We start from the raw sequence: 13101 nt of genomic DNA, 5'->3' as shown, positions 1-13101 counted from the left end.
TGCTGATAAGTGCCTGCCAGGCATAGAGAAAGAAAATGGACAGTAGAGAAAATGGGCAGAGATGCAGAGGCTTGTGGGATCAGAAATGATTGTCAATGAATCAAACCCAGTCAACGCAATACTTTCACCGCGGACACAATGCCTTGCTCCATATTTCATAATTCCTCATAGTAATCCCACCTGATCACTACAGCCCTCTCCTCCTCCTCCTTCTCTTTTTCCCTAGCCCAACGTCATGGGACAGTCGTGCAACGAATGTGCTACGGGCTCGTTCCACCTGAGCCACGCAAACCCCGAAGGCTGCCTGCGCTGCTTCTGCATGGGAGTCTCGCGCCAGTGCTCCAGCTCCTCGTGGAACAGGGACCAGGTATTGCTCCCTGGGGCCGGAAAGGCGGGTCCTGCTATGTGCGAGGCTGGAAGCATCCTTCCCTATGCAAACTCGGTCCACAGACCCTGCTAGGAGGGTCCTTCCCCACCCCTCCTATATACATACCCATTACAAAGTACCACATTTTTCGTTCTATAAGACGCACCAGATCACAAGATGCACCTAGTTTCTGGAGGAGGAAAACAAGAAAAAAATATTCTGAATCACAGAAGCAAGAACAGCAAGAGGGATCGCTGCGCAGCGAAAGCAGCAATCCCTCTTGCTGTTCTGGCTTCTGGGATAGCTGCGCAGCCTGCATTCGCTCCATAAGATGCATACACATTGCCCCTTACTTTTTAGGAGGGAAAAATTGAGTCTTATAGAGCAAAAAATACGGTATATATTTATAATATACAGTGGTACCTCAGGTTTTGAACAGGATCTGTTCCGGAGGCCCATTCGCAACATGAAAAGAGCGCAACCTGCAGCGTCGTGTCTGTGCACACGCGGGTTACGATTTGGCGCTTGTGCGCATGCACGAAGCGTGATTTGGCACCGCTGTGCATGTGTGAGCAGCGAAACCCGGAAGTAACCCTTTCCGGTACTTCCGGGTCACCGCGGGACGTAACTTGAAAAAATGTAACATGAAGCAAATGTAGCATGAGGTATGACTGTACAGTCGTACCTCGGATCCCAAACGTCTTGTGAGTCGAACGTTTTGGCTCCCGGACGCCGCAAACCCAGAAGTGAGTGTTCTGGTTTGTGAACGTTCTTTGGAACCGGAACGTCCGGCACGGCTTCCCATTGGCTGTATGACTGTATTAGCCTTTAAAATCTGTTGTCTCAATAGATGTCCCATCAGTATATGTATCTGACAGCTTCTCTCCTTGCGCTCCAGGTGCGAGTGGGGTCTGAGGACGCAGAGAGAGCACAGTTCAGCCTCTCCAACTCGGCCGGCTCCCGGACGATCAGCGAGGGCATCCGCTTCACCGGAGCCTCGGAGCTCACTTTCTCCTCCTTCCACACTCTGCCGCATGACGTTTACTACTGGGTGTTGCCGGAGCGCTTCAGGGGAGACAAGGTGCCACTCTCAGGGGTGCTTCCACCGTAATTCCTGCATCGCAGGGGGTTGGACTATAGAGCACCCTTGCGGGGAATCTCCCAACCCTGTGATTTCCGGACAAGGAAAGGTTTGATTTGAGGCTGAAGGAGGCACTCGTAGGGCAGAAAACGGGTCATCCCAAGTCAGGCATTTGGTCTGCCTGGCACAGAACCGTCTACTGTGGCCTCAACCACTGAGCCTCTTGGGCTTTACGATCGGAAGGTCGGTGGTTCGAATCCCCATGACGGAGTGAGCTCCCATTGCTCTGTTCCAGCTCCTGCCAAGCTAGTAGTTCGAAAGCACACCAGTGCAAGTAGATAAATAGCTACTGCTGTGGCGGGAAGGTAAACAGTGTTTCCATGCACTCTGGTTTCTGTCACTGTGTCCCATTGTGCCGGAAGTGGTTTAGTCCTGCTGGCCGCATGACCCGGAAAGCTGTCTGTGGACAAACGCAGCTGCCTTGGCCTGAAAGTGAGATGAGTGTGGTGTTATAAGAAAAAAACCTGCTCTTTTTCCCTTTATGGGGTACCCAAGAGCCCATATAGAGTCCTCTTTTTAGGTTCTCTATTGGTAGGAGAAAATAACACACGCCAGTCAGAGAATATTGAGAAGCAAGGCAGCTAGTAAGCCTGATCTTTATTAAACATGTTGAAACAGGGTGCTCCCCCCACACGCGGGGGGAGAAGACCTCAAGCACAGGCGTGCAAACCCTTATATAGACTTTTAAAATTGCCCACCTTCAAACTCCAGACCAACCCCAGAAACATCATACATACATCACAGAAGGGGTGGTCTAAAACAGAATCCTGAGTGTGTTGTTTATCTCCTGTCTGGAAAGTTAAAGGTAAAGGGACCCCTGACAGTTAAGTCTAGTCGCGGATGCTCATCTCGCTTTATTGGCTGAGGGAGCCAGTGTACAGCTTCCGGGTCATGTGGCCAGCATGACTAAGCTGCTTCTGGCGAACCAGAGCAGCGCACGGAAACATCATTTACCTTCTTGCTGGAGCGGTACCTATTTATCTACTTGCACTTTGAGGTGCTTTCGAACTGCTAGGTGGGCAGGAGCTGGGACCGAGCAACGAGAGAGCTCACGTCGCAGGGATTCGAACCACCGACCTTCTGATTGGCAAGCCCTAGGCTCAGTGGTTTAGATCACAGCGCCAGCCATTATTTGGGTTTTGGCCACTCTATTGCTATTATAACTACTTAATTCCTGAATCTAGGTCACAGGCTCACACCCTGTTCATGTCTTGAATGTGCCCTTAAGACAGGATTTGTGAGGAAAGAGACAATGGGGAGATTTCCCATTTTGACCTTGCAGAGAAACATTTGAGGTCAATTTGTTCAGGACCTTTTCTGTGGGGTTTCAGACATGTGGTTTATATGTACAGTTATGAACATTTTTTAAAAACTATATACGACCTTAACATTCTTATAACAGCCGCAACCCCATAGTTGCCTTTGACTGGACTCAACCGTTCAGGGGTCTTTTACATTTACCTTTACCCTGCCTGGCAGCAGCACTCCATGATCTTTCCCACACCTGCCTGAAGATGTTGCCAGGCATTCACCTGGGACATTTTGCCCACAATGGAGATGCTCTACCAATAAGCTGTGGTCATTCTCCTAAAGTCCTATTTATTTCATAGTTTATGCCAATTGACTGTTAAAATGAAACATAGCCCAAACATCAAAGTGGTTTCCAGTCCTCATGATTCTGACTAAAGATTCTAATCCTTATTGGTCTGACTAAAGAGTTGATTTGAATGGAAACATGGGAAGTTGCTATTATTTACTATTATTTTAAAGTGCATACAGATCCTGGTGGTTTTTTTTTACTATGGTCTTCAGAGCGAACTGTTTGGAACATCTTTCTCAGGACTGTCGACTGGCAACAGCTCTCTGGGATTTTGGGGCTAGGGAGGCATTACCTGCTGCCAGAATTTGAACCCAGGACCTCCTGGAGCCGAAGCAGGTGCTCTACTCACTGAGCTATACAGCCTCTTCCCAAATGAATGGCCTGTGGTGGCCTGTCCTTCGCTGGAGGTTTTTAAGCAGAAATTGGTGTGCTATTTGTCGGCGATGCTTTAGCTGAGGGTTGGACTAGATGAGCCTTGGGGGTCCCCTTCCAAACTCTGTGGTTCTGCAGAATGGCTCTGACGCTGCCCCTCTGTGCCTCTCTCTCCAGGTGACCTCCTACGGCGGAGAACTGCGCTACACCATCACCCATGACACCTTCCCTGGCTCCCCGGCGCTGCGTGGCCAACCTGATGTTCTGCTGCGGGGGAACGAGATCTTCCTGGAGCATGTTGCTGAAATGAGTCCCCTGCCTGGCTCGCCCACTACGTTCACCGTGCCCTTCCGGGAGGTGAGGCATATAGCGCTTCGGGCTTCTTCGTCGGCGGGTGGACGTGCAGCCCTAGAAGGAGCCAGGCCTTTGGTCCATCTTGCTCAGTATTGCCTGCACTGACTGGCAGCAGCTCTCCAGGATTTCAGGCAGTGGGTGTCTGAGCTTTAAAGCCCTAAAGGGCCTCGGTCCAGTATACCTGAAGGAGCGTCTACACCCCCATCTTTCTGTCCGGACACTGAGGTCCAGTGCCGAGGGCCTTCTGGCGGTTCCCTTGCTGTGAGGAGCCAAGTTACAGGGAACCAGGCAGAGGGCCTTCTCGGTAGTGGCGCCCGCCCTGTGGAACGCCCTCCCACCAGATGTCAAGGAAATAAGCAACTATCTGACTTTTAGAAGACATCTGAAGGCAGCCCTGTTTAGGGAAGTTTTTAATGTTTGATGTTTTATCATGTTTTTAATACAGTGGTACCTCGGGTTACATACGTTTCAGGTTACATACTCTTCAGGTTACAGACTCCGCTAACCCAGAAATAGTACCTTGGGTTAAGAACTTTGCTTCAGGATAAGAACAGAAATCGTGCTCTGGCGGTGCAGTGGCAGCAGGAGGCCCCATTAGCTAAAGTGGTGCTTCAGGTTAAGAACAGTTTCAGGTTAAGAACGTGCCTCCAGAACGAATTAAGTATGTAACCAGAGGTACCACTGTATTCTGTTGGGAGCCGCCCAGAGACCCAGCCACATGGGCCGGGTATAAATAATAATAATAATAATAATAATAATAATAATAATAATTATTATTATTATTATTATTATTATTATTATTATTATTATTATTATTATTATTATTTATTATTATCATCATACTTGGAGATGCTGCCACCAGGGATTGCTCCTGGAACCTTCTGCATGCAAAGCAGGTGGTCTACCGCTGAACTGAAGCCCTAGTCTAAGTAAGGGTTTAGTCCTCATGGCCCTTTCCCATCATTTTGTCATGAGAATTCCTGGCCAGCCCGGAATGAGTGTTTTAGTTCCTAGTGAAAGCTATAGTACCTTCTGACAGCTGTTCCTGGTTCCTCAGAGGACCCTATTTTTTCTGCACCCAGGAAAGGACCTCATTGACTTAGTGAGGTGGCAGCTTTGCAAATAAAATGGTACCTTGGTTCTCAAACTTAATCTGTTCCAAAACCAAAGCATTCCAAAACCAAGGCACACTTTCCCATAGAAAGTAATGCAGAATGGATTAATCCGTTCCAGACTTTTAAAAACAACCTCTGAAACAGCCATTTAACATGAATTTTACTTTCTAATGAGACCACAGATCCATAAAATGAAAGCAATAATTAATGTACTGTACTATAAAATAAATAAGACAGTATTGTAGATGATAAAAATGAAAATTAATTTTTTTCTTACCTGCACCAATGATAGTCATTGTTTGGATGGGGGGCTTTTATCCATTTCCGCAGTCACACAATCAATCAAACAATCAATCAATCACTAGCTGAGCTAGGTTCCACACAGTCACAAAAACAAGTGAACCGAAAAAGCCTGAAAAACAAAAATGCAAAATAATTAGCAAGTACAAAAGCGCAAAAGTACAAATTAGCAAGTACAAAAACATTCGGAAACCAGGACACTTCTGGGTTTTTGGCGTTTTGGAGCCAAGGCGTTTGAGAACCAAGGTACCACTGTATGAGGAAGCACAAACCTCACCCTCCTGATGCCATTCCTTTCAGCAAGCCTGGCGCCGCGCAGACGGCCAGAAAGCCACCCGTGAGCACCTCCTGATGGCCCTGGCTGACATTGACGTTTTCATGATCCGGGCCTCCTACTCTGACCGGCAGGCGGAGAGCAGGTAAAATGGGGTCTGTGTCCCTGACCAGCAAATGGGACCAATGGGGAATGATGCCAGATAGGAGCTGGGAGCCCAGGGGATTCTGGGAAGGCCAGCTTCTGGAGACTCCAATTGACGCGGCAGCTAAAAAAGCCAATGCAATCCTGGGCTGCATCAATAGGAGTATAGCATCTAGATCAAGGGAAGTAATAGTGCCACTGTATTCTGCTCTGGTCAGACCTCACCTGGAGTACTGTGTCCAGTTCTGGGCACCACAATTCAAGAAGGACACTGACAAACTGGAACGTGTCCAGAGGAGGGCAACCAAAATGGTCAAAGGCCTGGAAACGATGTCTTATGAGGAACGGCTAAGGGAGCTGGGCATGTTTAGCCTGGAGAAGAGGAGGTTAAGGGGTGATATGATAGCCATGTTCAAATATATAAAAGGATGTCACATAGAGGAAGGAGAAAGGTTGTTTTCTGCTGCTCCAGAGAAGCGGACACGGAGCAATGGATCCAAACTACAAGAAAGAAGATTCCACCTAAACATTAGGAAGAACTTCCTGACAGTAAGAGCTGTTTGACAGTGGGATTTGCTGCCAAAGAGTGTGGTGGAGTCTCCTACTTTGGAGGTCTTTAAGCAGAGGCTTGACAACCATATGTCAGGAGTGCTCTGATGGTGTTTCCTGCTTGGCAGGGGGTTGGATTCGATGGCCCTTGTGGTTTCTTCCAACTCTATGATTCTATGACTAGGTAGGGTGGAAGGATCCATGGGTGGTGGAAGGTTGGTGAGTGAGAAAGATATATTTTGGAGATTCACAGAAGATTGGAACAAACATGCAAACTATTTGAAGAGCATTTGTAATCAACAAATTACACTAGTGGGACTACAAGAAGCTTTGTAAGGAGGAATATATGAAATATCGCAAAGAAGATAAAGATGAAAGATATTAGTTATGATACTTAAATGTAATAGTGAAAGTAAAACATGTAAACTAAGTGGAAAAGATGGGAAAATTTTCAGATGTGATTGACGAAAGTCTAAAAAACTGTATAAGATATAAAAGTATGTTTTATAATTGTTGAAAATGATATGTTTATATATAGATATAGGTAAAGATGTAGATATAGATTTATATATATTGTGGCGACTTAATAGGTGTGGTTTTTTTGTGGTTAAAATGTCTTGGTATTTTAGTATAAACTTACATTTCCAACCCAAACGGCTTCCATGGGGATCACAGAATTAGAAGGGACCCCCAAAAGTCATCTGGTCCATTTTAGTATTAAGTGCTATATAAATGTACCAAATAGAAAGGGTGGCAAGGAATAAAGAGGTTTAAAAAGAGAATTCCCTGGATGCCAAGATCCAGGTTTGGGACAAGTACTCTTTGGTGAGAGAACCCCAGCAGAGATTTAAAATCACAAAACATGCAGCAAAGCATGGAAATGTATGTTGGCCAATGGATTATTGTAACCAGAACATCCAACACAGCTTCCGCTTGAGTGCATGAATCTCTTGCAACCAATTGGAATCCACGCCTTGGTTGTTGAACGTTTTGGAAGTCAAACGGTCGTCCGGAATGGATTATGTTTGACAACCGAGGTTTGACCATATTCAATAAACATTTTCAAATCTTCTTTAAACGTACATTCATCTTGTTCTCATAGTCTGTATGTTAAGTCTGCAAGCTGCGCATATTCTGTCAGCTGTTGCCATTCTTCTTTGCTTGGGACGTCTCTCGTTTTCCATTTGGGGGCTAACAAAACACGGGCCGCAGTACAGTCGTACGTTGGAAGTGAAACGGAATCCATTCAACTTCCAAAGCGTATGGAAGCCAAAGAGCGGCTTCTGATTGGCAGCAGGAAGTTCCTGCAGCCAATCAGAAGCCGTGCCAGATGTTTGGCTTCTGAAAATCATTCAAAAACTGGATCACTCACTTCTGGGTTTCAATCATTCGGGAGCTGACTTGTTAAGGAGCCAAGGCATTTGAGATCCAAGGTACTACTGTACAGCCATACCTCGGGTTACAGACGCTTCAGGTTGGCGTTTTCAGGTTGTGCAGTGCGCCGAACCCGGAAGTACCAGAGCAAGTTACTTCCGGGTTTGCGCAGAAGCGCTAAATCGCGCTTTGCACATGCACAGAAGCGCCGAATCGCAACCCACACGTGCGCAGACGTGGTGCTGTGGGTTGTGAACCCCACACGGATCACGTTCACAACCCAAGCGTCCACTGTAGTAGCAGACATAAACAACCTATTTTGACACCTGGGAATTTCAGTCTGAATTATCCCCAACAGAAAGGACTCTGGTTTAGGGGGAGGGGGGAGTACTATTAAACATTTTTCGCAATTCGTCATGGATCATTTCCCAATACTTTTACCCTTTTACAAGTCCGCCACATGTGAAGGAATGTTCCCTCTGCCTCTTTGCATCTCCAGCACATATCTGATTCAGTCTTACACCTCTTGGCAAGCCTACTCGGAGTTAAATACCATCTGTGAATCATTTTCATGTCATTCTTCTTCAAAGAATAACATGGGGCAGAGCCTTTTCACTATCTGTGGCCTCTTCCTCCTTGCAGGATCTCTGGCATCCACATGGACGTGGCAGTGCCACACACCACGGGACTAAGCCCAGCCCTGGAAGTCGAGGACTGCACTTGCCCGCCGGGATATCGCGGCCCCTCCTGCCAGGCGAGTGGCACGCTGAGTCGCATCCAAGTCCGACTCAGGGTTCTCAAGTCAACGGGCACAGTGGGGTTGGGGGCTGATCCCTACACCACACCCTATTGTTGAGCCGAGCCCTGCCTCCCTCTCTCTCCCCCAGGATTGTGACGTCGGCTACACACGCACCACCAGTGGCCTCTACTTGGGGACCTGCGAACGCTGTGACTGCAACCAGCACACCGCCGAGTGTGACGCCGAGACCGGAGACTGCCAGGTGAGACTTCCTGGGGCGGGTTGGTGTGGAGGGGAGCAGCTCCTCACTGGCCACACCTGTGTGGGCTCCTGTAGTAGCAGGGTGGTTTGGGGAGGTCGTGGGTGAGGTGGGAAAGGTGGTTTATACCCCAGCCAGATGGGTGGGGTATAAATAAATTATCATCATCATCAACAACTTTATTTTACAATGGTACCTCGGGTTAAGATCCCGTTCGCAGCCAGAGGTACCACTGTATTAATAATAATAATAATAATAATAATAATAATAATAATAATAATAATAAATTTTATTTATATCCCACCCTCCCCAGCGAAGCGGGGCTCAGGGTGGCTAACAACAATAAAATAGTACAACATCCTAAAATCATTTCATTATAAAATTAATTCGAATCAAATTGATGGCAACCATTAGGCTAAAGTTCTGTGAAGATTGCCAAAGGAGGGAGTCAGGCTTTGCCTTGACCAAAGGCCTGGTGGAACAGCTCTGTCTTGCAGGCCCTGCAGAAAGATGTCAAGTCCCGCAGGGCCCTAGTCTCTTGTGAGACAGCGGTCCACCAGATTGGAGCCACAGACGAAAAAGCCCTGGCTCTAGTTGAGGCCAGTCTAACCTCTCTGTGGGACCTTCAGGATGTTTTTGATTGAAGACCGTAAGTTCCTCTGTGGGACATACCAGGAGAGGCGGTCCTGTAGGTACGAGGGTCCTAGGCCGTATAGGGCTTTAAAGGTTAAAACCAGCACCTTAAACCTGATCCTGTACTCCACCGGGAGCCAGTGCAGCTGGTATAGCACCAGGTGAATGTGATCTCGCAGCGAGGACCCCGTAAGGAGTCTCGCCGCGGCATTCTGCACCCGCTGGAGTTTCTGGGTCAGTCTCAAGGGCAGCCCCACGTAGAGCGAGTTACAATAATCCAATCTGGAGGTGACCGTCACGTGGATCACAGTGGCTAGGTCAGGGCGAGAGAGGTAAGGAGCCAACTGCTTAGCTTGGCGGAGATGAAGAAATGCCGCCTTTGTTATAGCTGCAATCTGCGCCTCCATGGAAAGGGAAGTGTCTAAGATTACACCCACACTCTTAACGGACGGTGCTGGCACTAATTGCACCCCCGCAAGAGATGGGAATTGCCCCCCCAATCCCATATCGTCCCCTCCCAGCCAAAGGACCTCTGTCTTCGAAGGATTTAGCTTCAACCGGCTCCCACGTAACCATCCAGCCACAGCTTCCAAACATCTGATCAGTGTGTCTGGGGCCGAGTCAGGACGGCCATCCATCAACAGATAGAGTTGGGTGTCATCACCATACTGATGGCAGCCCAGCCCAAAACTCCGGACAAGCTGGGCGAGGGGGCGCATAAAGATGTTGAAAAGCATCGGGGAGAGTATCACACCCTGAAGCACTCCACACACCAAGGAGTGGCGCGCTGACAATCCCCCCAATTATTATTATTATTATTATTATTATTATTATTATTATTATCATCATCATCATCATCATCATCATCCACAGGCCTGCCAGCACAACACAGAAGGACAGCGGTGTGAGCGCTGCCAGCCAGGTTTCTTTGGCGATGCCAGGCGTGGGACCCCCGGAGACTGCCAACCGTGCCCATGCTACGGACCCTATTCTGCTAGCCAGTAGGTACCACCTGCCAGCCGTTCTGCCTTCCTCCTCCCCCCTTTTGAGCGAGGGGTGGTTTCTCTCGGCTGCTAACTTCCCACCCTTCTCTTCTCCCAGGCCCGCCAAGACCTGCTTTGTGGACACAGACGGGCAGCCCACTTGCGACTCCTGCGCCCCGGGCTACATCGGGCGCCAGTGCGAAAGGTAGGATGGCCGTGATGACTCTGCCAGGGAGGGGTGTAAGAATGAGCCCTCAGGCTGGAGGGGGGGAGAGAAATTGCCCACTCCTGGTGTGATTGGATGGCCGGTGCCTTCTTCCTTTCGAAAATCCAGCTGGAGCTCAGTAGGCAAGGAACTATTGGGCTGTGGTGGGGGAGAACCTCCTCAAACCAGGAAGATGGGACCATGGTCTGCTTCACTCTCTTTCACTCGCAGGGTTCTTGTGAGGATCAAATGGGGGGGGGGGTGTTGCCCCGAGACCCAGCAGAGATGTGGCTGGCAGCCTCGCTTCTGACTTTCAGAGAAGTTGTTATGCCAACAGACCATTGCTTAAAACTTTTTTTTAATGATTATTATAAATTGGTTTACTTGGTTTTTCAAATTAAAATTTTACAGACATATATCAAACATAAATCACAAAAACAAGATCCCAAGGAATCTCCCGGACTTCCCTCCTCCCCTTTGTGGGTTCTACTTTTAATCTAGGCCTAGGACCCACGTACCTACGGGACCGCCTCTCCTGGTATGCCCCGCGGAGGACCTTAAAGTCCACAGATGACAGCATTTTCGAGGTCCCAAGTCACAAGGTGGCTAGGGCCAGGGCCTTTTCAGTACTGGCCCCGACTTTGTGGAACGCTCTGTCACAAGAGACTTGACATCTTTCTGCAGCGTCTACAAGACAGAGCTCTTCTGCCTGGCCTTTGGTTTGGACTCAGTCTGACCCTTATGTTCCCACCCGCTCCTTTATGGTTTTGATCTATGGGCTGCTCTTAAAATGAGGCTGCATTTTAAATTGCATCTTATTTTATTTATTTATTTATTTTAAATGATATTTATTACTTTTCGAACAGTTTCAACACAACACTACAAACAAACAAACAAAAGAAAGAAAAAAAGAGCAATACAAATACAATACAAAAACACTGCATACAAAACAAAACAAAAACAAACAAAAACAATTTAAAAACACCTCAAACATTTTCAATATCTTATCTTTCATTCGCTTATTTCCAACGACCTCCTCTCACCTCCCTTTTTGTATTCCACTTCTATTGTTTCAGCAATTCCTTTCCATCTTCCTCTGTTTTCTATCCTATAATTATCTTAACACATTCTTGCCTTATTTTTTCCTTTAATTTTCTGTTAATCTATTTATACTTAATTCCTTATAACATTTCTACTAAAGCCATATAACTTCATTCCAACATTCTTCTAACATTCAATAATTTTACAATATTTCTATAAATAGTCTTTAAACTTTTTCCAGTCTTCTTCCCCCGACTCTTCTCCCTGGTCTCGGATCTTGCCAGTCATTTCTGCCAATTCCATATAGTCCATCAACTTCATCTGCCATTATCCAACACTTCAGTGCTTTCAAGAAGCAACCATTCTCTCAGCCAGCAAAAAGCAGATGGTTCACAACAAAGTTTAGGGGTCTGGCAGGGCAAGTCCACCTCCTTCCTTGGCATCCATCAATATCTTAAATTTTACTCAAGGCATTTTAACCTGTACTTTAAATTGGTTTGTTTTTTTCCTATTATGTTTTTACTGTAATTTTACTGGTGTTAGCCGCCCTGAGCCTGACTCTGGCTGGGGAGGGCGGGGTATAAATAAAAATTATTATTATTATTATTATTTATTTTATCATCCTCATCATTTCCTCCTGCATCTTTTGTGATAATCCAAATCTTTTACCTCTCCATTGTGTCCAAAATTCACCATTAAGCTACAAGTGATACTCCAATCCTACTAACGATTTTAACCATTTACAATGGTCTTTAAGATAAGTTATAAAATTTCCCCCTTCCTTATTACATTTTTGGTCTTCCTGATTTCTGATTCTTCTGGTGATTTTGGCCGTCTTGGCATAATCCATCAGCTTGATCTGCTATTCTTCTCTGGTAGGAACTTTACCTTCTTTCCATCTCTGGGCCAATAACATCCATATAGAGGTTCTCCGCCGAGCGAAAATGGAAGCAAAAATCTTAAAATATCAGAGATTAGGAACCGCATAGAGGCAGAAGGAAGTCATTAAATAAATCACGGGAATAAAACCAGAGACTAGGCATAGATAAGAAAGTGAGAGTTGCGAGGAAAAAAGGATAACATGAAGAGAAAATCAATCCTTACTGGAAAGATGTGTTTATAACAATGGCATTGACGGTTTGTATTTCTTAAATTACTGCATGTTTTTGACAAGATATGTTGTTTAACATTCTTTCTATTCTCTTTTTCTTTGTTTTCTTTTCTTTTTTCTCTCCCCCCCCCTTTATAACAGAATATTGTGTCTCATTATGTGTAACTCCTAATGTGCAAATAAAAATTATTTTTTTTAAAAAAGGGGGGGAGAACATACTCTCTTGCTCCCGGCAGCCAGGGAGGTGAACTTCGGTCCTTCCGAGCCTGGAAGGGGGGGGGGACAATGGGCTGAAGCAGATCCTCAGACTTTGGCCCCTGCTCCTTTCATCCCCTTAACTCATCCCTCTTCTCTTGGGCCAGGTGTGCGTCAGGCTACGTGGGCAACCCCAGCCGGGGGCAACCGTGCACAGGTGAGTCCAGCTTCTGGGGCAAAGGGAGCCGTCTGCCAACAGAGAAACCAAGTTTCCACAGCCAGGTGAACTTCGATCGTTTCTGGCATCCCATGAAAAGCCTCCCAGGAGGATTTGATTGTTGCAGC

The 13101-nt window shown here is 46.8% G+C and overlaps 1 protein-coding gene across 18 annotated transcripts in view; it reads left to right on the top strand.

Moving 5' to 3' along the window:
* The window catches only part of HSPG2 (heparan sulfate proteoglycan 2), a 212890-nt gene that overhangs the window by 106924 nt on the left and 92865 nt on the right, over positions 1–13101 (top strand). For all 18 annotated transcript variants that reach the window (XM_082229608.1, XM_082229623.1, XM_082229618.1 and 15 more), the window contains 9 exons: positions 227–367; positions 1266–1448; positions 3658–3837; positions 5550–5668; positions 8233–8344; positions 8478–8591; positions 10095–10222; positions 10323–10409; positions 12924–12973. In XM_082229608.1, coding sequence (XP_082085734.1) covers positions 227–367; positions 1266–1448; positions 3658–3837; positions 5550–5668; positions 8233–8344; positions 8478–8591; positions 10095–10222; positions 10323–10409; positions 12924–12973 — 1114 coding nt within the window. The remainder of the gene's footprint in view (positions 1–226; positions 368–1265; positions 1449–3657; positions 3838–5549; positions 5669–8232; positions 8345–8477; positions 8592–10094; positions 10223–10322; positions 10410–12923; positions 12974–13101) is intronic.

The sequence above is a fragment of the Podarcis vaucheri genome (genome assembly GCF_965113315.1).
Source record: "Podarcis vaucheri genome assembly, chromosome: 7".
Lineage (NCBI taxonomy): Eukaryota > Metazoa > Chordata > Lepidosauria > Squamata > Lacertidae > Podarcis > Podarcis vaucheri.
Note: the sequence above shows the minus strand (reverse complement) of the source record. Positions and strands in the feature narration are given on the sequence as shown.